This window comes from Cariama cristata, unplaced genomic scaffold, assembly GCF_000690535.1.
Source record: "Cariama cristata isolate BGI_N322 unplaced genomic scaffold, ASM69053v1 scaffold16747, whole genome shotgun sequence".
Lineage (NCBI taxonomy): Eukaryota > Metazoa > Chordata > Aves > Cariamiformes > Cariamidae > Cariama > Cariama cristata.
In genome coordinates, this window is record NW_009628548.1 from 1 (window position 1) to 23,769 (window position 23,769).

The following is a 23,769-nucleotide window of genomic DNA, read 5'->3' on the forward strand; positions in this document are numbered from 1 at the left end:
CTCCCTCCGACCTTGAGCCTCACCCGTGCGTGTTCCTCCGCCCCGCAGCGCCATGGCTGCCAACTGCGAGCGCACCTTCATCGCCATCAAGCCCGATGGGGTCCAGCGGGGGCTGGTGGGAGAGATCATCAAGCGGTTCGAGCAGAAAGGCTTCCGGCTGGCGGCCATGAAGTTCGTGCACGTAAGTGGCCGCGCCCGGGAATCGCCCCCTGCCCCGGGTCTGCCCTAAATCCTTTTCCTCGCTTGCCAAAATAGGTACTCAAATATCTCTCTCTCTTCCTGTGGGCCTTACCTGCATCAGAATGGGAGTCTGGTGCTGAATTTGCCCAACAGCTGGAAGTAGTGGATCACACGTGAGGCCAAGCTTTCTATGAAGCACAAACGTTTGATCTGTGCCATTTCCTAAGGAAGCAAAACTTGGTCAGGTGGCTTAATGCAACCTGACTGAGAGAGCTGAAATGACCTTGGCTGAAAGGTGGTATCGGGTAACATCATCCAGACATCTTGTACTCTGCTTATTGCTGAGGATTACTGTAATGCAAAGAAATAATTTTGACATCTCACAACACACGCTACTACAAAGAAACATGGTGTGTTGTGTACTCCTGTAATTTTACACTAGGAACGTGCATTGAAATGCATTGCAGCAACTGTTGATAATATTAATGACTGGTGAATGCAGTCACTCATGCTGTAGTCTTGCAGTAGTAACACCTTTTGCAGTGTGATACTTTGAAACTGATACTTAATGTTACATCTGCCCTTTTAAAGGCCTCTGAAGACCTTCTCAAACAACATTACATTGACCTGAAAGACCGACCATTCTACCCTGGTTTGGTTAAATACATGAACTCTGGACCTGTTGTGGCCATGGTAAGTGGCCTGATATTACTTAAAGACTACTTTCTTGACTATACTGGTCTTGCTCTGTAAATGATTTAAAATATTTAGCCATACTATTACAGAAACTTTCAAATGACCCAGTACTGATAATGGCAAAAGAAAAACAAAATCAAAATGAAGATAATCAAGACATGACTATTTATTAACAAGAAGGAAAATGTGTATGTATAAAATGCATATTAAAATGCTTAGCATGTATTAAGCAAAATTCCTGAAAGCCAGTCTTCTACACCAAAAAATCCCTTGTTTTGGGCAAGAAAGGATGAGACTTTTTCCACAGAAACCCATCTCATGTGTCATTCTTTTTTACACTCCCCCCAAAACAATATAATTGCCCCAGTACCATCCCCTCCTGTATTGGCCATGTACCTAACTAGGAGTGCCTGCAACTGATCAAGCTTGTCCTTACTCTATAACAACAGAAAGGTTTTGAAGTTGGCCTTGTACTTTCCCAAGCCTCAGAGTTAACTGATGTATCTCCTTTACTGGAGTGACAATGTTGTTAGTCCTTTTTATAATCACTTTCAGTTCATATGTTTTTCTCCCTAGTCGTCTTTACAGGCCCAAGAGATAATCTAGGCTAGATTAATTTTTTTAGTGGTGGAGCCCTTGTTTCTCTGCAGAGTATGTTATTAGCAAAGATTAATATTTGGTATTTTTTATAAGCATGGATTAATGGGATTTGTCCGTCTCTTTTCCTTAAGGTATGGGAAGGACTCAACGTCGTTAAAACTGGGAGAGTAATGCTAGGGGAAACAAACCCTGCAGACTCTAAGCCTGGTACCATCCGTGGCGATTTCTGCATTCAAGTAGGAAGGTTTGTGCACATTTTGTTATCAATAGATTTAAAAACTCAATGTTGATAGTCTTTTATTCTAGAAAGTCAGAATCATTGGTAGATATCCTGATGGTCTTTTATTTGCAGGTCACAATCCATAACTGCTACTTAAGAAAATGGCTTGGTACAAAAATGACTCTTTTTTGAAATAACAGCTCCTCATCAGAGCTTCATGTAAGATCAGTCAGTGGCATTGTAGTAAAGTCACCCTAGTCACCCTGCTAGGCTTAGTTAGCTCTTACAGTGGGGGTATTTGAGTACTGTACCTGAAATAGTAGTCTTGCAGCTCTAGATGCTTCATCCAAGTTTTTGCATATGGAGAACTACTGCATTGCTGAAAGTGTATTTTTGTACAGAACAATATGTTTGTCTCCTTCCACAGAAACATCATTCACGGCAGTGACTCTGTAGAAAGTGCGCAGAAGGAGATCAACCTGTGGTTCAAACCTACAGAACTCATTGACTTCAAATCTTGTGCACATGATTGGATCTATGAGTGAAATGAATTTTCACAATGAATTGTGCCTTCTTAACGCATCATCTCATTCCAGCTGTTGACCTGGGAGCAATTATCACCATAGTTATCCTAGTCATTTTCAGCACTGTCGAATAAATGGATATGAACTAATTAGTTGTGGTGCATTCATTATGAAACAGACTACTGTGTTCAGATATTCTCATAAGTCACTTTACTCATTCAGTATTTTCCTGTTGTAGAGGGAATAGTTAACACAAACTTCCATGTACAGGCATATCAGAATAAAAAACTCAGTGACTTTTGTTCATTGCAAAGTTGCTGTGAAGGCTACTGAAATACATGACAGTTGCAAAGCCAGCTTGCAGAGGGAGAGATGAAGGGCTGCTTCCAACATAGTAGAACTGAACTAGAAAAAAACCTGTGATACCACCCTGTGACAAAGTTTCCCTCCCTACACAACTACTAATACTAACTGAAACAATGAGACCAAGTGCAAAGCTTGCTCTCTATCAAATGCTCGTCTAGTGCCACCCTCTTCTCATTAAAAACCTTACCTTGTGCTCAGAGCCTCTCATGCTTTATTTGTGCTCAGACTAACACACCCAGTTCATGTGAAACATTAATCGTTTTACAAATTGTGGGTATTTTTATAATCTGCACTCTCTTAGGAGAGAAACAAGCTGGAATGCATTTATGTAGAACAAGGAGTGCCTTGTAAACAAAACAATTGCAATTCAGAAAAAGACTTTTTATCATTTTTATTTTGTGTAAAAAAGGCAAATTTAGTGAATTATTTTCATCTTGTACACAAAGTTATAATTTTAATGCTTTTCACATCCATGCTGAAAATCTGCAGTCTCGTAAAAATGAAAGTAACATTAATTTCTCCAAAAGCATTTTTTTCACTTAGTTATGTACATTGCATGAGAAAGCTTTAAATACTCTCTCTCATTGACCACACAAATTACCAAGAAAATAAAAGATTAAATTTGTACAGATATTGATCTATATATCAAATACATACGGAAATGATGTAAAAACCCTATTTGTTTAATCTTGATTCCCGCCCCAACATTTTTCCAGGGGCCAAAGCTGATGCCTTCGTATAAATGGCTGTGGCTTTTTGTTTTAAATATGAAAATTAAAAGGAAGAAATATTCAGTTTAAATCACAGTTTTTAAAAATCCCTTCCCAATAAAGGATTGTTACCAAATATATTAGCACCATTGTACAAATATTGACGGGAGAGGGTATTCACATCACATAAAACAACAATAAAAAAACCAAACAAACACTGAAACCCGTGTTAGTATCCGTAGAACAAGGAATTGATAACTGCTTTAGCTTTCCTCAGATGCAGCAAGGAAAAGGTTAAAGAGTTGTATTTAAAATAACATACAAATCAAAGATCAGCAGAAAGATTTTGAGCAATAACAGAAGGGTAGCTGCAAAGGTACATAACTTGCGCTACCTTATGGTTATAAAAACCTGCTATGCCAAATACTGAAATTAGTTTGACCCCATTGCAGATCTTAGATGTCCAACACTTCGCTGCTCTTTTAGCCAGGTAACATGGCTTAGAGTAAAGGGAAGATAAAAATACCTAGAGCCACGTTACGAACAACTGCTTTACAAATACAGTGAAGCCTATACTATGGATACCACAGCCAACAGGTAGCCCACTCTTTGAAAAGACCACTCTAAATACCTGGCAGAATTTTGCTCAGGTTTTTCTTAAACCTCTCCTAAGCAAGTGACTTCAGTTAGTTCCTTACGTGGTTTGCTTAGGACAGATTTCACTGTACTTGGCAATTACACAATTTAGGTGTATTTCGAATTCAGAAACACGAGAAATTTCAGCCAACTTATTGAAGTCACACACATATCTGAGAATGCATGTCAACTCACACAGTTTAGTGTTTAATGAATAAAATACCTACTTTTAAAGAACATTATAAAGACTGACAGACTTCAAATCCGATTCTTCCATTTCTCCAACACAGGAAGTGTATTCAACTTAAGTGCTAATTTTCTCTCTTGACATTTGAGGACTAGGAACTCAGAAAACAGAGCCTGGGCAATACACAGAAGCCCAAGGTTTAGTGACTTGGCAATATACCTTGCTCATTACTAGCCCAAGATTTCACATTATGAAAGACAAATTAATGCAACGTTTTTTCTACTGAAGTCAGAAGCTATTGACGAGAGAAGAAAGCAAGATTGTGCCAACTTTGTTCCAGCTGACTGGGACAATCTGCAAGTTGCTGCATTAAGAAAATCAATAGTGATGTACTTACCAAACCAAATCAATGCTCGCAGAGCTGGATTATACAGCAGGTTAAATTGAGGACACAGGAAAAAAAATAATCAAAGCTCAAAGTGTCATTACAATGGTCTCTAATCCTACTTCTCCAATCCAGGCTGTTCAAAAGAAACATGATGGGTGGGTCAGAATCTGAGAATGTATTTGAAGTCTACCAAGCCTGACAAAGTCCTTTTTATGGCTATTTTAGAGAGCTAAAATGTCTTTACCACCTGAAGTTACAGATACTTATAATCTGATAACCAGATTCTGTCAATATAAGAAGCTGTTAAAAAGGGGTCATTATTTAAGGAATTTTACAGTAAGGGAGAAAATAATTCCAGACATTCCTACACTATACAGGACATTTTTTACTTCCAGTAGTAAATACAAAACTTTACATAATTAACCCCTCTTGCATAGAATGAGGTAAACCTGTGCATATTACCAATACTATGTACCCAAAGTTAGAGCAATATTTTAGAAAATAATCAAATTGCTGGTTTTCAACTTTCTATGCACTTTTTTTTTTTTTAAGCTCAAACAACAATATACAAAAATGGTCTCCCGGGGCTCTGTGGGTTGATAACCTTAAAGCATTTCTTAGGCTGTAGGAACACAGACGTTAATCATTTTGATTATTTTTAAGCCCTAATTTATGGTCAAGAGTCAGATTATCATTGTACTGCTCTGAAGGGGACCTGCTAAGACCCAGAAGCACTTATAGAACATATGCAGTTAATTCCTGAGAGTTTAGTTAATGAACCTTACTGGTAAAAGCTAAAGCTCTTGTTGCATGTTTTTTTCCAGTCACAGCTCTGCAGGGCTGATTAACCATTTTACTAATCAACTCCATGAATGAGATAATTTACAAAACCGTACAAAGTTTAAAAATATGGAAAGATAAAATCCAAGTTATTAAGAGCTCATGCTAAAATACTGTGTATTTTACTGGTAGTCATTTTCACCCTTTTACATGACTTTTGCCTTTAAAAAAATCTGGACAGTTAAGCAGGTGCGGCTAATGGGATACTTGAAGTGAGACACAAGGATTCCAGGCAATAAGCAAATCCAGTTTATGAATTATATACTAGACAGTATATGATTTATGTACTGTTCTTAAGTCCCAATTTTGATATTACACTATTGCAGCAAGAAAAGAATATTGCAGGCTGTGCAGAACTGAACTCATTTTTTTAATCCACAACATATGGCTCCTTTTAGCTCACCTGAAACCACATGGAACATCAGTTTTATATGTTCACAAATAAACATTTAAGATGGTAAAGAAACATCTAGGTCTTTCTGAATGGAAAAAAAATAATCAGAAGAATACTCAGAATTTCCTTCCCACTACCAAGGGAGGTCTGAGTTACTGTCCATCTTAAGTCTTTAGTCTAAATTCATAGCTAAAATTAATCTTCCAAATGAAGGAATTTTCTGAAGTTCCAGTTTGGCATAGGGCTCTGTAAACATTTGCTGAAGCATTCCAAGACTACAGACATTCCTGTACAGACAAGAGCTTTACAGTCCCAATCCAATACCCATTGCAGTCAATGGAGACAAGGCTACTGATATTAATGGGCACTGAATCAGACTCTAAGGAACTTTTTTTTTTAAAAAAAAATCTTATATAAAAAAAAAGTATTTTAAACTAAATAAAAACATATTGACAAGTTAAAATCTTTGTCAGGTTGTGGCTCCATTGCAATTGGGGCTACTCATTGAGTAGAGCTTTACAGGCCTATCTTCCACATACAATTTATGCCTCTAAATTAGGGCTTAAATGCCTTATTTTCACAATAAAAAAACCAGAGGCGTGACCAGTGCAGTTCACAAGAGTCTAAAGGTCTCCCAACTTGTACCAAAAAGGTTCATTTGTTATGACAGTTCATTTGTACTTGCAACTATACCTTCCTCCAACCACTTCCCACAATCATGCTAATTAAACTTTAATCTTACAAAAAAATTAGAATTTCAGTTCTTGTTAACAATGCACAATAAATCTGAACTTGAAAATATTACAAAATTCTTTCAAAAGCTTCAAATACAACACAAAAGTGTCCATTTTTGTTTTTAATAAATTGAAAAATCTTTTTCACTAAAATAGTTTCCCCGCCCTTCCAAAAAAATCTGAACTGAGTCTAACTCATCTACAGTTAGCAAAGTGCCCCAGGTACAGTCACCTGAACTGTACCATCGAAGTGGGAACAAAATCAGTCAGTCTTGGAGAAAGGCTCTTTTCCTATCACCAATACTCTGCCCCTCACTTTTCTGAGCTGCCTTATGGTTCTTGTTTGATGTAGTAACTGGCAGATCCGTTGCTTTCCTGATCAGATGCTCCTTGAAGGAAGCTATACTCTTCTCCATCTAGCAACTCCTCCTTCAGCTGCAATGAAGTCACTAAAAATAAAAGATGAACATTAAAGATACATAAAATTCAAAGTACGTAGATTTTTTCCTTAAATTTACTTCATATTATTTAAATTGGGAACAGACCCGATTTCCCATTTTCTTATATTCTGCATTTTAGTGATTCTTCTTTTAACACTCAGTATCCCACAGAAAGCAGATACTTTCTGACAGTAAATTGAACCTTAAGTTACGCTCTAATATTAACATATTTGAACAAATTACTTATAAAAATATATTCTCTACAGGGTTTTCTCAAGAATTTAGTATTTTAAAAAACTAGTTTAGGAAGGTAACTGAACATGTTAATAGGAATAATGACTGTTGCTCATAAAAACACTTATTTTACTGTTAACTTCCTATTTAGTCTTTACGCAACTAAAAAAAAGATTAACTGTTGGCCATTTACAATCTACAACTCATATTACTTAGCCCAATGACTGTAAACTGTTTATGCGAGACAATAAAAAACATTGTTTAACAAAGATTTCTCAATACATCATTAAAATTTTAAGATCCCAGAAGATAACTTTCATTCAAGCAAAACATCTTTTGTAGTTTTAATCCTCTCTCTTCCTTCTTTTGTAAAGAGAGAACAGAAATGAGATCTAAGACATAAAAAAAGATGTTACGAACAGCAATAATGCAACAATTACTTTTCCAGTTTCACTAATGAATAGTGATAATTATCAAAATATGAGCACAATGAAAAGAACACTGAAAACAAAACATGTTAAGACTTTCATTAAAGGTGCAGTACCCACATTAAAGGGTTGATTATACAAAAATAAATTGTTTTCTATGACCAAATGAATGAGAAGAGTATTAAAGCTTACAGCTACTGAATACAAAGTTTATATGCATTATCAATGTATCTTGAAATGCAGAAATATGCAGTGAAAGAAAAAAAACCAAAACCATAACCTGTTGCTACTAGTAGTCCTGCAATAACTTACAAGCCATTTGATTATTATTTTATTATTTTTCTATGTCATCTTCCATGTTGAAACAAACATGCTAAATAAAAATGAAAAGTAAGATATTAAAAAAGGTCCAAAAGTTGCATCATAATGCAAGTTCTCCTCATTTCTTTCTTTAATAGATGCCTCCTCCCACCTACATAGCCCACAATCCCTTCCTGCTTTTTTTCATTCGTACGTACTTTTCCCTGCATTATGTCCAACTCTGATCAAGAATCTTGATCTGTGGAAGACAAGGAAAGTGCTGTCTAAATGATAAGACACATAATTGGTTACTTGGATATACTGCTAATACCTTAGGCAAAAGCTACACAGAGGTCAGGGATACAATCTGAAATCCACCAGACATGTTCTTTTTCTTCTCTCCTCCCAGTATTTGTAGAATGTTTCTGCAGGAAGAGAGCAATAGCACTCTCCATAGTTTGGCTTCCCTCCGGCTAATCTGAACCAAAATCCTTCCATTTAGATATTCAATGATACATTGCTTCATTTGTCCCTATTATACAGATTTTAACTACAATCCTCCATTAAAAAAACAAAGAAACAAAACAAAAACCCCCAAAAACAACAATCCAAAAACTTAGCTACAGGTATACAACAAAGGTTACTTGAAAGAAGAATAAAAGCGGCTAATGAAAGCCATCTGCCCAATCATCTTGAAAGTAAAAGGGATGCGGATACACAAGGTACTCCCTTTTTAAACAGTCTCAGTGATTTGCCTGGAGACAAAGAAAGACTGCACCTGATGCAATGTCATTCAAACCCCCAGAACACCAATACTGAATAGAGCAACATGGTCCAGAATATGTGCAGAAGCAGACTGAGTCTTTCAGAACAGTCTCCTTCTCTGACAGGCTGGCTATAGGCTCTTTTTAAAAGTGAAGCTGTCCAACAGCTGCATTTCAGTGCTTAAAAGATCATTTCATATGACTCAAAGATGCAAAGCACTCATGTACGCTAAAGAACCGCCATGACTTTGCTACACAGCAAACCCACTTCATACTACACAAGCTAAAGTAGTAGTGAAACCTTCTCCTGAGCTTCTGACAGCACAAAAGTGAAAAGAGGTGTTTAACGAGCGTTACTGAGATCTCCAATAGACAAGAAGTTTTAGAGCAGACGCCTGTCTCGTTACTAATCTTACATTACTTCCATTCAAAGCCATATAAGCATCTCCTGCAATGTGTCTACATCCTAGCTATGCCTACTAAAATGTTAGGCAGTGTATGATGCCAAGGAATATGCATGCAATTAATAAGTTCTGGCTGATCTCAGATGTGTTCTTATTATGTGATATCAGGGTTGTGCCCTCCTCTTCCCCAGACATAAAGGGTCTGGTCTTGCTGGTTTCAATTTAAATACCTTTGGACAATGACAAGTCTACATCACAAATAAAACTGATTTTGTCCAGTCTCTCCAAAATTCAGAACTTTGAAAAGTTCCTCCAAAATGATCATAGAAAGCATGGGGTGTCAGAAACCAAAGAACACAGGTGTTTCGTAGGAACTCAGAGATCTAGTGACACAGAAAACTCAGACAGGGCATGTCTGTGCACTACATAAATGCTGTTTAGGTGTAGATTTGCAGTGCGGTGCAGAAACAAACACTCCAGAATACTCTCTCCTAAGCAAGGATTCTCTTTTGCATCAAAGACTGTTAAAAGATAGTCATGTACACACAAATAGCAAGCTGAAGTAAAAATAAAGGAGGTCTTGAGAAGCGTTGCGAGGTGGACAGAAGAGAGTCAAGATTTGTCCTTGGGGTCTAAAGGCGGCAAGTAGGTTACCATGTCCCATTCTGCTAATGGATAACACATGGACAAGAGAAACTGTTCTGGATGTATTCCACAGTCAATGAAAAGTGCCAATACGGCAGCCTACCCAGACTAAAGCAAGTTTAAGGGAGTGTAAATCAAGCAAATGTGAAGCTAAATCTATCAACCTGGCAACTGTCCTGCAGGGAAAGCATAATCCAGTTTGTCTGACGGAACATATTGCTACAACATATTTGTTAGGGAAGAGAAAAACTATCAGAATCTTGAGGTGGACTTCTATAATTGAAGACTGATTACGTTACATGAACTATCCTTAAATAAACTCAAAGTTTTTATCTACTTGCTCAATATTACTGATAAATGAATTTTTAAGAGTTTTTCTCTGCTCACTCATACAGATGCACAATTATACTGTCGATACTTAAACCAAACCAAGGTTTTACATAAAAAATAGGGAAAAGATCAAATTCTAAAACGATAAACTCTTAAAATACATATTCTGTATTAGTAACCCACAAAATTTCAAATAATGCTTACATTCTGAAGACCTTTTCCCATATAACTCCCTTTTTGACACAAATGCAAAAATCACTCCTTATTTACTGTGTACAGTTACTTTCTCCGCAGAAGATAATCCATACTAGCTTCCTGCTTACCTCAAATATTCCCAAATCCACACTACCATTCAGTTTTAGAGTGCATTTTTGTATTTTAAAACTCTGCAGAGCTCATCTGTGTCTTTGCTCCTCAGTAACCTACAATATGGCCTGCTATGAAAACAGCTGCAATCCTTTTCTGTGATTAATTCAGTGACATGGTGCATCAGTGAGAATGAAAAGCTCTCTAACAGAAAAAAATAAAACCAACCAAAATCTAAAGACAGAGAAACAAAAAAAAAGAAAGAGATTGGATGAGTCAGCACCTTACATACTAGACCATGCTTAGTTCCCCACCCTGTCCATCATTTCCCTCTGCAGTAACAGAGACTGATGTGGCTAGTTACCTGTTTGGAGGCTGGGACTGAACTCTTGGCTAGTCCTGGGAGGCTGGAAGGCCTCCGGGGCTGTCTGGGCTGGAAGGGTTCGATATGGAGGAGGAGTCAACTCGTCATCACCAGAGAAGCTCCTCCGCACCTCACCTGTCATGGGTGGGCTGGACAAACTGACAGGTTTCTTCCCAACTGGTATCTTCCTCTCTAAACATCAAGTCAAACTAAAATAAACGCTTGGGTTAAAGTGCATTAGGTAACTGACTGTTCACTGAGAAATGGCTCTGCTTCATATTCACCCATTTGGGAAAACAAGGGCCTGTACAATGGCACCATTCAGTTGTTACTGGGAATACTGTTCTCAACAACCACACTTTGGTGACTGAATTCTAGACACTGGCTGGTAGGAGTTTAAGTGCATTGCTTAAAACCATGATCCACTTATTTCATACTCTACCGATGAAATACAAATGCCGTAAATTGTGTCTGCTGCAGCTACACTGCACAGTCAACATACAATCCTCTGGCTGAACACCCAAGACATACAGGCTCAGTTTGAAACTGCAGTTGTTTCAGTGTATGTGCCTAACGGGGACAGAAAAGATGGTTCTGGGGAAATAATCCAGTCCAGACAAAGTTTATCACCTCCAAAATCCTAGTTTAAAAATACATACTCTTCATTACTTTAGAATGGTGCTTCTTACTTTAGAATAGTGCCCTACAAACATCAGTGAGCATTTTGGTATTTAGAAAAAGTATCTTCTAAAACGCCTTCAAATTATTAAACATTGCATTCATGAAAAAATGTTGTGAAAACATTTCCCATGCAAATTATTAACATGTTCCTCCTTTATCACTAAGATGCTCTGATTCTGTGCCTGAGGAATCTTCTCTACAATATCAGGGATGCAAGCCATCTCCACTGCTTTCAGCTGTATCAAAACCATGGTTGCCAATGCTTAAGTATTCTGAGCACTGTCAGATAAAGATGACAAACAAAAGCCTAGCCCTGAAGAGGAAAGTTAACTAGATTATGCATATGCTAAAGATATCACCGTGCTTAAATATTCTTCTTAAAAGATGACCTCAGGATGAGCCTTTTAGAGAGATAACACCATAACTAGGCAGAATGTTACCTACAGAATCCCAGCTTTTAAAACGTTGAAGGTCAAATTATCATTTCAATAACCTTATTCCAATATATGTACCTACTAGAAAGCAGACAATAAGAGCAGACACTGCATACTACATTATTAATGAATTGTCTAGCCAAACTGATAAATTACCCTTCAAGTATTCACCTGCACAGCCTTCTGACCAGTAGGCACAAAATCCTACCCCACTTGAAATAAACCTTACTGGAAACAAAACTGGAAGTGATTCCCAAGTATTCACAAAAGCACTTGCAAAACTTACGTTTGCAATTAGAAATTAACAAGTAAAACACAGTAACTATCCAGCAAACATACAAACTACAGGCAACTTGATCTTCTTTTCTTTGAATAAATAGCAAGCAGCAATGATGGACACACTGCTGGCTGAGAACACAGTGACAAAGCAGAAGGTTTAAGGCATAATTCGAACAGTCCACCTGGTATTTTGCATGCACACAGAACATGTTATAGTTGTAAAACACTCCAATTAAAAAAGAAAAAAACTAAGGTAAAATAAGCACATCTTTACAATCCAAATGCTATGGAATGGGTTCGCTGTTAACAAGACAAGCCACTTACATAGCAACATAACAAATCTAAGAAAAAAATACCAGCTTTATTGAAGGCTAGGCCAGGTAGGATAGTTAATTTCTACTCCCTTTTGGATAGTCTTCTTGTTTAAAATACATTAAGACATTGTTACATTTTTAAGAAAATTTACTGCTTTACTTAACTTACTACTTTACTTAACTACTACTACTATTTTCAAGAAAATCAACTACTACTACTACGCTAACTACTCCTAAGTCACAATGACATAGCGGGAAATTAACATTACGTTGCCTATTGTAGATTTCAAAGAAAGGAATAAAAAAAAGCATGGCTGTCTTCCCAGCTCCAAATTTACTTGTTTTTATGGATTAAGAGATTCTTGGATTTATGGATTAAGAAATTCTCCGAATTTAATATCTCTTACAATATTCTCTTGTATTGCTTTGTTGTTAAGAAGTAAAACATTACCGCTGGGTGCAATGCTTGTTAAGCTGTCCTCATTCAGTGTTCAGTGAATGTTAATTCTGCTGGTTACACTAGTTTCTGTAGTGGCACAGTTAAACAGGAGTCTGACTTTCTTCTCTTTTACCATGATCCCATTATGGCAGAGTTCACTAAGTAATCGGTTCTACTTCACACTCAATACATGCTACTCGTTTCTCAATGGACTTAGTAAGGAGGTAAAACTGTATGAAAAATCTGCATCATTATATGCAGCAGAATGACAAAGACATTCTGGAGTGTGCTGTGAGTACATGACAAAAATATGTGGAAGTAACACCTCTCTGTGCTAAAAATAATCTACTTTTAATTAAACATACAGAGTTTCTTGTTAATCATCTGTGGTTACTTTACATATTACTGTGAAAGCATTACTACATTATACAATTTTATGACTGAAATCCTTTTCAAAATAAGACTTTTTTTTAAATTTACAAGTGTTGAGCAATAAAAGGCTACAGAAGACACTTTCTTAGTATTATTTCCTGTGACTCAGCACTTGTGTTGCCATAACCTACTTAGAAAAAAACCAAACCAAACCAAAAACAAAAACCCAAAAAAACCCCCACAAACCATGAAGGAGGCAACCAACTATAAATTTTCATGACCTTGATCTCTCATCTTTTGACGATTAAGTAGATTTCTTAGTATTGAGTAAACAGTCCAGAAAACTATCAAAAGTCTTCCTTGTTTCCATAGCCCACATTTACTTCAGGTTAGTGAGAAATGAACAAATTCCACTAGAAACCTCCTTCCTATGGTACTAGATAAGAGGAGTTTCCTTTCCAGTGTTTGTGTCATGCCTACTGTAAGACAGATATCAAGAAACTTTTGCAGAGGTATTAGGCAGAAGGAGAGGGATGAGGTAAGGAGCAGGATGCTCTTGCATAGCTTGCTAAACAAAATCTACTCAGATCGTCCAGAATTATTCAAGAACAGGTCCTACACAAAAGGTAATTAATGATATATCCATCTTTCCCTAAGGCAACAACACTCACACCTTTCTCTAGATATTCTCAAATCAGCAGTTTTTCTGTACCTGAATTCTATTTAAAAATACTGCTGCAAGATTCTGAACAGGATCTGAGTTTTACTGTTTATTTCCTCAAACAGCAGAAAGGAGAAACAGTGCGATGTTTAAGGCACCTAACAAGAGGTCATAAGAACTTCCCAGACACCTGCTTTATCTATGGTACTCACTGGTGAACTTCTTTTTATGTCCGAAGATCAAAATAGCAAAGGTTGCTTTCTGCAATGACTAGTGAAGAAGGTTCCAGTTTGCCATAATAGATCCATTCACAAATTTACTGGGAAGACAAGGGTTTTAATTTCTCACACTAGTTCTCCACAATTGCAGCACAGCTGCACAGCTCTTAATTTAGGTCAATTTTTCTATTACAGGGAAAGCCCCAGACAAAAACAGAGTGTTAATCTCCTTTGACACAATTCTCAAAATCATTGCAGGAAGTCAGGGCAGACCTAACTCAGAGCTTAGCTTCACATCCCACTCAGAATGAAGACATCTTTTTTTCCTATCCCAGGTCAACAGGCCCTTCCCATTGGAAGGGGCTAGATCTGTGATGGAACAGAAATCAGTAGATGCATCTTATTTCAATACAACAAACTACCGTTCAAAGATCAAAAGATTTGAAATAAGGGAAATTGATGACAGATTGTTTTTTTTAGCTCACACAAACCTGTCTGAATTTTTTTTCACAGTCATCTCAAATTTAGCTGAATAATTCCATGAAAAAAATTTGGTACCTATTCTGATTGAAATTGAATTACTTCAAAATAGATGAGCATCTCTCTACAGACCCCTGCTCTAGGTTTTACACAAGAGTTTTCTTAGGGGCAGTTAGTTCTCCTTGCACAATTCAACCTAGCAATAGGTCTATTTAATTGGACTTTACAATGAGTGTCAGACTCGTCCAGAGTTCTTTACCCTCACCATGTTTAAAGCTTTATTTTCAGGGAATCTTACACCTTGCCAGTACTTTCCTCCCATATCTATTCCTTCACTTAGGACCACTGTCCAAAGGCACACAATAGTCCTTAGAAAGCCACGTTGCCTTTTGGAAGGCTCCAATCATAGCATTGGCAGTAATACTGGAGTCTTCAAAATGATGGATGCTTTGTAAGATAAGGGTGTGCAGAAGTTACAAAGATCATATAAGGATTCATTATCAAGAAACACACTTTACTGAGAATAGCTGCAAAGCAGCTACACCTCACATTTACAGAACAGCACAGTCTGGATTTCAACAGCCTCTATATTTCAAAGTGAGTTTTTAAGGGATGGGGGAAAACTCTTCTCCTATCTTTCAGGGAACGTGCCTTAAAATTTTAGTTCTATGCTTAGATCAACTCAAGTCTCAGAACAACAAAACTCTCTGAAAACAAGTCTAAATAAGTGAAGAGGATACAGATTCTAATGGTAAGAAAGGCCTAATGTTCTCGCTTAGAAGAGCATTTCACATAATAAAATCTCTCCTAATGTCACAATTAAGGACCGTTCACTAGTCAAGTTTGTTAACCTGCAGGCAAAATAACTTTCAACATCAACAAAATTGTTGATTTGATTGTCTGCTAGGCTGTCCTATTAGGAAATATCTTGATGAAGAAGCAGGGCCAATTCAAGATGACAGATTATAGACCCTTTTCTGTAGCTGATCTGCCCATATGTCAGCAGTGTAAAATAACGCACCTTCTTCCAATTCTTCACTGTTGCCAAGAAAAAAAAAAAAGCAAGAGAATGAGTCAGCATAATGATTTGATGCTCCAAACATAATATACATAGTTAGGCTGTCTGGAACTAGACCATCTACTTCTATCAGGACAAACCATTCTTACATGGCAGAAAAAACCCTCCCCTGAGTTTTAATTGGTTCTTTTTAAAAAAAGATATTGTAAAATCCTGAGTTAAACATCATTAAAAATTGCGTGGCACTTAACAAAACTATAGGCTTACCCTATGTTCTTATTTACCACGTCACCTCTTGCACATGTGTTTCTTGTACAATGGCTGTCATGTTGCTGCTGCTCTTGACAGTTTTGAAAGGCAGATAACCTCTTGAGTCAAGTTATTGGAAAAATGGCTTGAGAACCTTTGGAATAAAACTGCTATATGAAACTACAATATTGCTGAGAGGATAGAATACAGATGGCTCTGATTTCCAGAAAAGAATGATGGGAGAAGGCACAAGATCCTCTTATGATTGGCTGCCTCTACTCCCTTTATTTTACTCATACAAAACAGATTTTTAGTTTAAACCAACAGCCATGGAAATAAAAACATGGAAGAACACAAAACATGCATCTGTGCAAATTCAAATTGGTTGTGAATTTTGAAGATAATTTGATCCCAAGGGAAACAATTACTATGGAAAGAACTTGAATACTTCAGATTCAAAAACGTCGTTACTATGTTTTACTGTAACAATAAGAGTCACGTACAGCAACGCTATTTATTGTTTCTGAAAATAATCATATAAAAGAGTTATTTACATACAGCTTCCCACAGAAGTCTCATCTAAAAAACTGGCAAAGTCGTCACTTTTTTGTTTTAAAAATGAATCAGCTAGATGGTAATTTAAATCTTCTACATCTCATTCTTTCTGATCCAAGTAACCTGGTTCCTATTCCTACACCTGTGTTACAAAGACCAGAGTTAAAACTGTGTTAATTGATACCTGAGTATTTTGTATAAGGCAGTATACCTACGTAGTCAATGTATTATTTAACTAAAATGACATCCGAATACCAAAAATATTGTAACAGTTGTCCACCTACAATTCGTATGGATTATCAATATCAACCCTGTTGCGAGTTCTGAAAAACTGGTTATTCTCAATGAAAAAGTTCCTTTTATGGCATACTGCACCTTTAAGCATAACACCTGTTTACATACAATCATCCCCAAATAGAGCAGGGACTTACGGAGAGACCACAAACTTTTTAAACAACAGGAAAAGTGCAAACACTACTTTGTTACCCACTTTTCTTATGTCCTTTGTACTGTTGCGATTTAGCTTTTTTCTTCTGTTTTGATGAACTTGACTGGCTATCTCTTGATGCTGCAAAAAATTAAGAGTTCAAAATTTAAGTTTAGTATATTGGAAAAACACTTCAGAATGTGTCAAACCTGCTATGCAGTTACAGAATTTTTCCTTAGTGACTGAATGAAGGCAGAACACCTTCATTGTGGGAAAAGCCTCCCATTAAACTACTAAGAGTAACTACTATTACCCTTGCATTAAACAACTAACAATAATTGCTAACTGTATTTCAAGAACTATCGTGTAACTTGACCTGACACTAAATAAAATACAGCCTTCTCACATAAATACTTTTGCACATGAATAGCTATGCATATACTGAGTTCTATCAAATTCAGTATGTAAAGGATATATATTTGCAGTCTTAAAGCAATATAAATGCTCAGTGATATCATCCAGAACCAACAAGTAACAGGCTTTTTCTCTGCATCAAATAAGCATCTTCTGGCATTAAAAAACAGTAAGTAGTCACAAAATGCCTAGAAGTACTTTAGAAGTGAAGGTGGAAGAGATTAGAACAGTGTACTTCTAAGCATTAGCAAGAATTTGTTCTACTTGTGTTACACCTGGTGACCAAACTTGAAAAGGAAGAAATTAGAAAAATCATCACCCATGAACAACGACCAGTAAGCAACTGTTACATTATTTACAAAACAGGAACTTACACTGTGGCGCTGGAGGCTGTAGTTGATATCCAGTTAGCTGACACCATCCCACTGGATAGAGGTCTGGGGACTCGCAATCCACCCACTGATCATATTCATCTTCCCACCCATCAAAGTGTATCCTCAAAAGACGATGGATAATGCGAGTTACTGTGGCCACACATACCAGGCGAGGTTCCATCAGATCAACAGCCTCCAGTTTCATTCCAACATGAAACCCATGGTTTGGAACTTCCTGGAAAAGCAGATACAAACAAGGTAAACATCAGTAAACAAACATGTTAACTAAGGTGGTTTAAGCACAGCGTTAAAACAAATATTTCAGTCAACTTAATGTAGGAAAATACCAAGTATCATTTATGGAATTTCATGTACCCCTGTATTTATTGAACATTCAAGCTTAATATACTCAAATGGCTCTGATTTCCAAAAGTCTCTGTTGTCTTAGTTTTTTAAAATTGACCCATTTAACAAAATGGGTCAATCCCATGGACAATGCAGACAGAAATTTAAAGAAAATACTAATTATGGTTTAAATATACATGTATAATGTTTATTACCTTATTGAAGAGCCTTACAGGTGCTGCTATTGAGTCAGATTCCCTGAGGTAGTCAAACCATTTAAAAGGAAGTTTTGCATAACCTGTAAATTTTAAACAACATTTTCATACATCAACTGCAAACTTCATGCATAAGAACAACTACTAATACAGTATATTGGCACTGTGTTACAGCTAAAAAGACAATGAAGAAGCAAAACATTAACATCAGAAACTTCCACTCTCTGAGCTTTGGTCTAAGGGACAAGAGAGTGATCTGAACACTGCCCATTTGCAACAAACAAGATGAGTGAACCTCTGGATAATATAGAAAGTGTAATTCAATGTTAAAATAAATCATTCCTATTTGAAGCTTTCTGTCCATGTAGATCTTTGATCTCCACAATGCCCCACACAAATGACCCAGAACAGATCATGTAATTAAGCACATCCAGTGTCTTTCCAGTGAGGAAAGAGCTCCAGTATTGAAATACTTGAATTGTTAGGAACAGAGTGGTGAGAACAAGCATGGATATTTTGGAACTTCAATAAGGCTAAAAATAGCAATAATATGCAAAATTAAAGGATTTTTTTTTTCATTTTAAAAGCCATTATAAAGGGAAGAAAATAATCTCTCAAATATAAAAACACAGGACTATTTTTTACTTTGGGCAACTTCTACAACTGCTTAAACCAACAATTCTCAAACTCTAGCTGGAGCAACAACAGCTTGAAAGATTTCTTTGCAGTATGCAGAGTTGGACCTTCTGAAAAGATTGCAGCGTAGTGGGCATGGCATGGGGAGCTATGGAAACAGCTGGATCTCATTGAAGTGTCATAGCTCAGTACCACAAGGCCAGACTCATCATCAGGTAGCTAACATTCACAGCCCAAGATGCAATCCTGTTCCTGAAAGTATCTAAGCATCTTCATCTTCTACCGATTTCAGCAAGAGATGAAGATGATTGGAAGGAATGAGCTTATAAAGTCCAATGATTTCACAGTAAGTTAAGTTATCCACATTGCTAAATGTAAGTTGGAAAAGAGTGTTCACATTAGGTATGTAATATCTGCATGAACAGATGTAGCTCAAGAGCTAACAATTAATAAGGGTAATAATGTATCAGTTCTGCATATTAATGCTTTTCTTCTTAATGCACAGTTCTTCTGGCTAGACCAATATATTTGTATGCAAGTCCTTTAATTAACTTCTCACCACATACACACTAGAGATGTGCATGTGGTCCTTGTTAGAGTAGTCAGAATTAAAGAAATTGTCCATTTTCAACCCCATAATTTGAAAGCAAAATACACCTCTCATAAGAGCTAAGAAGCTTTATCCCTTTGATCCTATTAAATATGTTAACATGCATTATGTTCCGTATTTTACTCCTGTTAATTCTCTTTCAAATGACTTTTAGATTATTGCATGTGTGACTTATAATCAACTCTCAGTGGATGACACAGGACCATTATGGAAAACTGCAATAAAAGGGAAAATATACAAGTAGATAAAGAATAAGGTTGCCACGATACAAGAAACACAGCAGTATCATAAATGTGCTAACAACAGAAGTCACATACTATTGTGTAAGTAGTGTTTGAATATTGAAGAGGAAAAGTTTCATCACAAAAGGGAGTTTTTTTCCTATGTTGTATCACCAATTCAACATATTTATTTCTAAATTGATTGATATGTATTGATATGTACGATTTTTCATCCCACAAAAACTCTTCCTATTGCAAGAGACTCTTGCACCACATATTTTTGAGGGGTGATTATGCCCATGAATTTCTAGGCAGCAAATTCACTGAATGAAAAAATAATAGTAAATCTGTCCACCTGCACTTTCCACATACTCAAAGATGACAGATTCATTAGCGTGCAGTAATGAAAATTACATGCAATTATTTTCTTCATGTTGCTTTACACTCTCTTTGTAGTTATTACCCAGAAAAATAATTCAATAAATACAAGGAGAAGCCTGCAAGGATGAGAATGGAGAAAAAAATCCATAGAAAACCATTAGTATCTGCTGTCCCGGTTTTGGCTGGGACAGAATTAATTTTCTTCCTAGTAGTTGGTATAGCATTGCGTTTTGGATTTAGTATGAGATTAATATTGATAACATACTGATGTTTTCAGTTGTTGCTAAGTCACGCTTATACGAAGTCAAGGACTTTTCAGCTTCTCACGCCCTGCCAGTGGGAAGGCTGGAGGGGCACAAGAAGTTGGGAGGAGAAACAGTCAGGATAGCTGACCCCAACTGACCAAAGGGATATTCCATACCATGGACATCACGCCCAGTATAAAAACTGGGGGAAAAACCGGCTGGGGCCCACTGCTCAGACACTGGCTGGGCATCAGCCAGCTACTGGTGAGCAACTGCATTGTGCATCACTTGTTTTGTATATTCTAATCTTTTATTATTATTACTATCATTATTATCTTCCTTTTCTGTCCTATTAAACTGTCTTTATCTCAACCCACGAGTTTTCTCACTTTTACTCTTCCGACTCTCTCCCGGATCCCACTGGAGGATGATCAAGCAGCTGTGTGGTGCTCAGTTGCCAGCTGGGGTTAAACCAAAACATCTGCTGTTACACAACTAGTTACAATCCTCTTTATAAATCACTAGACCAAGACAACGAAAAGGAAAAATGAAGGCAATACAGTCTTCTGTAGGCATATGTGCTAGTGGACAGACAGCTTTTTCTCACAGAAGGGATTATGCAGCATACAGCTCTAATGGCTACTTCCTCCAAGCTCAAGTTTATGCACATTCTTCAAAAAATTAACTGGCATTGTTGCAAATTAGTCTAAGTCTGAGATTCTTTACAGCGTTTGTTAATCCTTTTGGTGTCCAGAACTTCCCAAGCAATGCCATATTCTGAACAGTCCTTTTAGTGAGTAGCATACTTCCCATTCACTTTATGGATATACTATTCAACTAGTGGCTATCCTCAATTTCTGACAGCAAAAGCAAATAATTTTAGCCAGGGAGTCAATCACATGTTCAATGCGACTTTTCTAAATGAAAAGTTTGTTATCTCTGTTTTAGATTACTTTGAAGTTATGCTGTTGTATTTGTTTCAGACTTGAGAAAGTCCTAAGAAGTGACATGAATTTTGTAGACCAAGTTAAGAAACAAAGCATATGGCACATACAATATCACTGAAAAATATTCAAAATAAAATGTGGTCAGAATGCTATATGTACCTCTGGGTGGAGTTAGTTCAATCATGTTAATTTCACAGAAACCAACAGGGAAAATAGAAGGGGAAGTGGCATGGTAACAAAACCAATCAGACCCATCTGCTGCTTCTGAGCCATCAATCCCAATCATAAGATAGCCATCTGCTAAAACCTTTGTAAAGAAAAACAAAATTTTGCATTAAATACCTTTAACTCTGTGACAAGGCTAGAAAGAAAGCATGCCATGTTTCAAGAGTGAAGAGTAACTCAATAATAATGGAAGCACACTTAGAAGGACATTCAGTTATAACAAAACAAAAAACCCCAAATCATACCTGTCTCCAAGACTCTGTGTACTATTGCCAAATGCACCTTTTGTTAACTGCCAAGTTATGAAAGATCAACATTTTATCTTTCTGATCCCTAGTTTATTTTTCTCCTGAACATCAGTTCTACTTCTAAAGTGTTATAATTCAGTCTATTCTTTAGCTTGCAAGGATATTCTGCACACCATTAATAAGAAAAAAAAGACTCAAAATCATAACCACAGTCCACATTGGTAAGGTTATGCAATTCTGCTAAGCTACTTCTCACATTTTTTTCCTCTTTTAAAACAGATTTCAGATCACAGAATTGATTTCGCTGGAAGAGACCTCTGGGATCATCAAGTCCAACCTTTGCCCTAACACCACCGTGTCAACTAGACCATGGCACTAAGTGCCACGTCCAGTCTTTTCTTAAAAGGCCTCCAGGGATGGTGACTCCACCACCTCCCTGGGCAGCCCATTCCAATGCCTAACGACCCTTTCTGTGAAGAAATGTCCTCCATATGGACAGGCCCCCTTTCAATCAAGCTAGGAAAGAAGTATACCCTTAAAATGTCTACATAGACTTTTGCAAGGAAACAAGACAAGGTTTCCTTTTGAACAGTTGCAAAACACTTGGTGTAATTAGCAGATGATTGGCCTGCAAATTAATCTCACAAATTTATTCTAATTAAAGGTAAGGCTGAATTTCCAGAGATTAAAGTAAAAAATTCACATAAGTATATTCTTTTTCATAGCAGTTGTATATAAACAATTTATGGATGTATTCACTGTATGAATGAACTGCATTTATTTTGGTTTTGAGCTGTTTGTTTCAAAACTGAATAAAGGTAAGTGAAAAAAGGATTCCTATCTACCTTCCCAACATATACATTTGTTTTCTTACCTTTCTAATAGTCGCCACACATATTGCCGAAAGGTTTAAGGGATCTATAGCTTCCAATTTCATTCCTTCTTTAAACCATTCTCCAGCTGCGTCAACCTCTTTTACCTAAAGAATCACATAAGACCACCAGAAGCTAAGAACCTAATAAGCCTGGAACAAAATATAAGCCCACACTGCCAAAGCAACAGATTGAAATACCTGTGTTTATGTCAAGGAGGTCAAATTAGGTAACTGCTTTGAATAAAAGAAGTAATGCTTGCGCTGGGCATATTTCCAAGACTTGAGTTTCAGGTCTGTTTTGCACACATCAGGAACTAAAGGTCCTTAAACAACTTTGAGGAAACAGTGCCCTTGCTAGCAAACTCACCTTCATAAATAAATGTGGGGGTGCATCAAAATGTCCATCCTGTTTCTTTGTAATATCTACAATGAACAATAGTACATATTATTCAGAAGTTTTGTTAATAGAGCAGACAGTATTTTTTTCTGAATATGTTAACTAATACAATGCAATCATTGGTGTGGGAGGCCCACAGTTTTATAAGACGACTACCACAAAAATCCGGAGGATACAATCCATCTATTTTCCTTATTGACTGCTACCTGAAATACCTCTATAACGCAATCTCTCGCAATATCCAATATTTACAAGACAATGTGATTATGTCACAAGATTGATACAAATATACATATACGCTTTTGCAAAAAATTGGTAAGTACACTACTTTGCACTATGTTATGGCAGAAAATTATATTTATGTATTTTTTATATAACTATACATAATCACTTTAAATAAATATATATATATAGCTGGTTTTAGCCAACTGTTGAATACTACTTTCTAAGGGGAATCCCTGGAACTCTGTTAGAGACAATATTTCTGGGAAGTAGCATTGTTCTTGATTTCTCCAACTACTCTTATTTATAAACAGTTCCAATGAAAGTTTAAGCACTAGGAAAACTGAAGGTTTTCCTGAAGGGATGTCTTGTAGAATGTTTTATAGAATCTTTGTCTCTGACAAGTTCAATGGAGCAGAGAAATATTAAAAAGCATACTTTCTTTTGTTTAGAAACCTTAAATATTTCAAATTACATGTTTTTTTGTCTTTTACATAACAAGGGTCTTAACTGTGTACCACCTATTACACTGTCGCTTCATCTTCCCTGCCCATCTCCTAATGCCCTCTAAAACATGTAAATCTTGCAGTATAAAAAT

The 23,769-nt window shown here is 36.7% G+C and overlaps 2 protein-coding genes across 2 annotated transcripts in view; one reads left to right on the top strand and one right to left on the bottom strand.

Moving 5' to 3' along the window:
* The first annotated feature begins 41 nt into the window (after window positions 1-41).
* On the top strand, window positions 42-2,369 carry LOC104165285 (nucleoside diphosphate kinase). The gene is made up of 4 exons (XM_009704864.1): window positions 42-181; window positions 772-873; window positions 1,608-1,720; window positions 2,124-2,369. Exons 1-4 carry the CDS (start codon window positions 53-55, stop codon window positions 2,239-2,241), a joined length of 462 nt encoding a protein of 153 aa, XP_009703166.1. The 5' UTR covers window positions 42-52; the 3' UTR covers window positions 2,242-2,369.
* Window positions 2,370-6,615: 4,246 nt separating this feature from the next.
* Window positions 6,616-23,769, bottom strand: part of MBTD1 (mbt domain containing 1) — a 32,403-nt gene continuing 15,249 nt past the window's right edge. The window contains exons 10-16 of the mRNA XM_009704866.1: window positions 22,920-22,975; window positions 22,553-22,657; window positions 21,365-21,512; window positions 18,166-18,248; window positions 17,606-17,840; window positions 16,881-16,958; window positions 6,616-6,924 (exon numbers count right to left, since the gene is read on the bottom strand). Of these exons, the coding sequence (XP_009703168.1) occupies window positions 6,806-6,924; window positions 16,881-16,958; window positions 17,606-17,840; window positions 18,166-18,248; window positions 21,365-21,512; window positions 22,553-22,657; window positions 22,920-22,975 (824 nt within the window). The 3' untranslated portion in view covers window positions 6,616-6,805. The remainder of the gene's footprint in view (window positions 6,925-16,880; window positions 16,959-17,605; window positions 17,841-18,165; window positions 18,249-21,364; window positions 21,513-22,552; window positions 22,658-22,919; window positions 22,976-23,769) is intronic.